Source organism: Malurus melanocephalus, unplaced genomic scaffold (assembly GCF_030028575.1).
Source record: "Malurus melanocephalus ecotype Western Australia unplaced genomic scaffold, MMel_1.1 scaffold_259, whole genome shotgun sequence".
NCBI lineage: Eukaryota > Metazoa > Chordata > Aves > Passeriformes > Maluridae > Malurus > Malurus melanocephalus.
The window spans coordinates 26,856-29,297 of NW_026623491.1; the positions used below are offsets into that span (position 1 = coordinate 26,856).

The following is a 2,442-nucleotide window of genomic DNA, read 5'->3' on the forward strand; positions in this document are numbered from 1 at the left end:
CATCTGGGATGGTGATGGACACTGGAATGAACATCTGGGACAGTGGCAGGGGTGACAGGACCACAGGGGAGAAGTGGCTGGCCATTCTCTGGAGGTCTACTGGAAGCACATTTCCCTCACCCTTCTCCCTGTGCCTGGAGCTCTGTGTGACAAAAGYGAATGAGAAACAAGTGGAAATGGGCTTGGATCCCTGGTGGGATTTCTGCATCAAAGCATTGGGAAGGAGAAGGCTGGTGGGGTGTCACCCAACTCAGTGTTTCCATGAAGAATAAATTTCAGTGGAAATCATGAGGAAAGTTTTGTGCAGGTGCTAAACAGGAGACAGGGCCAATGTGTGGAGGCTGTCGCACGGTGCTGTGTTGAGGATTCCCGAAGAGAATAATGTTGATAACAGAGTTTTAGTTAAGCCCTGCTTAACCCAAATTGAGGATTTTATAGTCTCAGGCTCTTCCAGAGAGAAGGTGCACAGGCATTTGGACAGGGGCGCTTCTATCAGAGCTGACCCAAAGTTACCAAAAGGATACTTCCTCCCATGGATCCTGATGCTCAGTGCATAAACGGAGGGGAGCTGCCCAGGTGCTGTCTGTCACTTCTCAGGTGCAGGCTCGGCGTTGTGCCAGTGCGTGGTGACAATATTRTGCATGACATCATTTTTGTTGAGGTTATTTTTTTTTACCTCTTTTTCCTTTCTATTACTATTTTTATTACTCTTTTTTTATCTCAACCCATGAGTTTTAGCCTTTTTTCCACCCCCAGGGAATGGGTATAGTCAGTGAATGGCAGTGATATTTAATTGTTGACTGAGATTAAACCATAACAAGCAAGCCTGTGCTTCACAGTGCAATAAGGAATTCTCAGGAAATCCACCCTGGTGGATTGTGAATTTACCTGAGCATCAGCTAGATCTGGGCCCTTGAACTCTCTTTTACAGTTAGAATAGAGAAGAGTATGCAAGTCAGGTCCTCTCTCTTGTCTTAGAGCAAGCAGCATCCTCCATGCTGAAGGGACTGGAGAGCGACAGCTGGTGGAGGCAGAAGCCTGAACTGGCCTTTTGAAATGTGAGGAACTGACACAAATGACAGGTTCTAGAAACAACTSAGAATAACTGACTGAAAGACTTCTTAAAATGAAGTTTTAAAAATGAATGAATCTGCAAGGTGTTCCAGGATCCTTCCAGTACTACAGGCACTACAAATATCACATATTTTCCCCTGAGTACCCTTTAGCACCTCTACCCTCCATATCCACAGTCTTTGGAAGTTCCCAGAGAAACAGTGCACAAAGTAGAGGTGCCTGAAAGTCTTTATTAATTTTTCATCGTTTTTGTTTGTCCAGACCCAAAAGAGAACTAAGGATGATGAGAAAATACAGGTGACACCAAATGAACGTCTCAGTTGGCGGCAATGGTGGACTTGATCCAAGAGACGTAGTTGCAAACCTTGGTATAAACTCCAGGATAGCCCCTCTGGGCACATCCAATACCCCAGGAAACAATGCCCTGGAGCTGTCCATTGCAGACCACGGGACCGCCGGAATCTCCCTGTGCACACAAAGGAAATGGATATTCAGCACATGGCATCAGCCTGAGCCATKAGSCAGAGATCCCTGAGATCAGGGCTCTCCAGKAAGYCCTGTCAGGCTTGTTCTGCACAGAAGTTCTRCAAAGGCCATTCCTGATTYGCACTCTCCACCTGATGCTACCACACCTGACCTTAGCTGCAAGGGAGCCACAGCTAAGGATGAGTGAGCTGCCTGGTTTTGCCTGGTTTTGCTGGATGCAGGACTTGGCAAACATTCAGGATATGTGTGCCTGAAGCCTCTGCCGTTATTCAAAACTTCAGATGTGTCAATAGAGCTGACTGTGTAATATGAAAGCCGGAGAGAAATAAATGGGAAAGGAGAGGCAGATGATTTACCTGGCAGGAATCTTTGCCTCCCTCCAGGAATCCAACACACATCATGTTCTTRGTGATCTGCCCAGGGTAGGMMTYAGAGCAWTCRGYGGMGGAGAGCACAGGAGCCTTCAGGCACTGCAGGYTGTCRGGGWAGYTGGCTACAAGGAAATAGGGAGAGATGGTTGATGGCATTGCTGAGTCACTCTCAGAGCTCAGAGAAGATCTTGGCAGAAAAGCCAGTGCTCGACATCCTATTCCAGCAGCYATCCATGTTCCTCTCAACTGTAAGCACAGCATGGATTCCTTCTGTAGAACAYRGAACAAATTCTACCCATGGRCCCACCATTCTACACTGCAGCCACCTTAACTTTTCTGGTACCTGGAAAYTCATCAATTKGCAAGTGTAGAGCCACTCCTGTGGCAMAYATGCTGGAAGAAACCTGAGCCACAGGAAAACCATCTTCTCTTCAGGCAGATTTTGATGTCATCAGTGGACAGCACATCTCTGACCACTGGCTAAAGAGAATGGAGGTCTCTAGCTGGAATT

General features: G+C 47.1%; 1 protein-coding gene across 1 annotated transcript in view; it reads right to left on the reverse strand.

The window, feature by feature from the left end:
- Window positions 1-1,298: 1,298 nt before the first annotated feature.
- Window positions 1,299-2,442, reverse strand: part of LOC130579208 (cationic trypsin-3-like) — a 3,151-nt gene continuing 2,007 nt past the window's right edge. Inside the window, 2 exon segments of the mRNA XM_057375840.1 lie at window positions 1,299-1,540; window positions 1,917-2,053. Coding sequence (XP_057231823.1) covers window positions 1,391-1,540; window positions 1,917-2,053 — 287 coding nt within the window. The 3' untranslated portion in view covers window positions 1,299-1,390.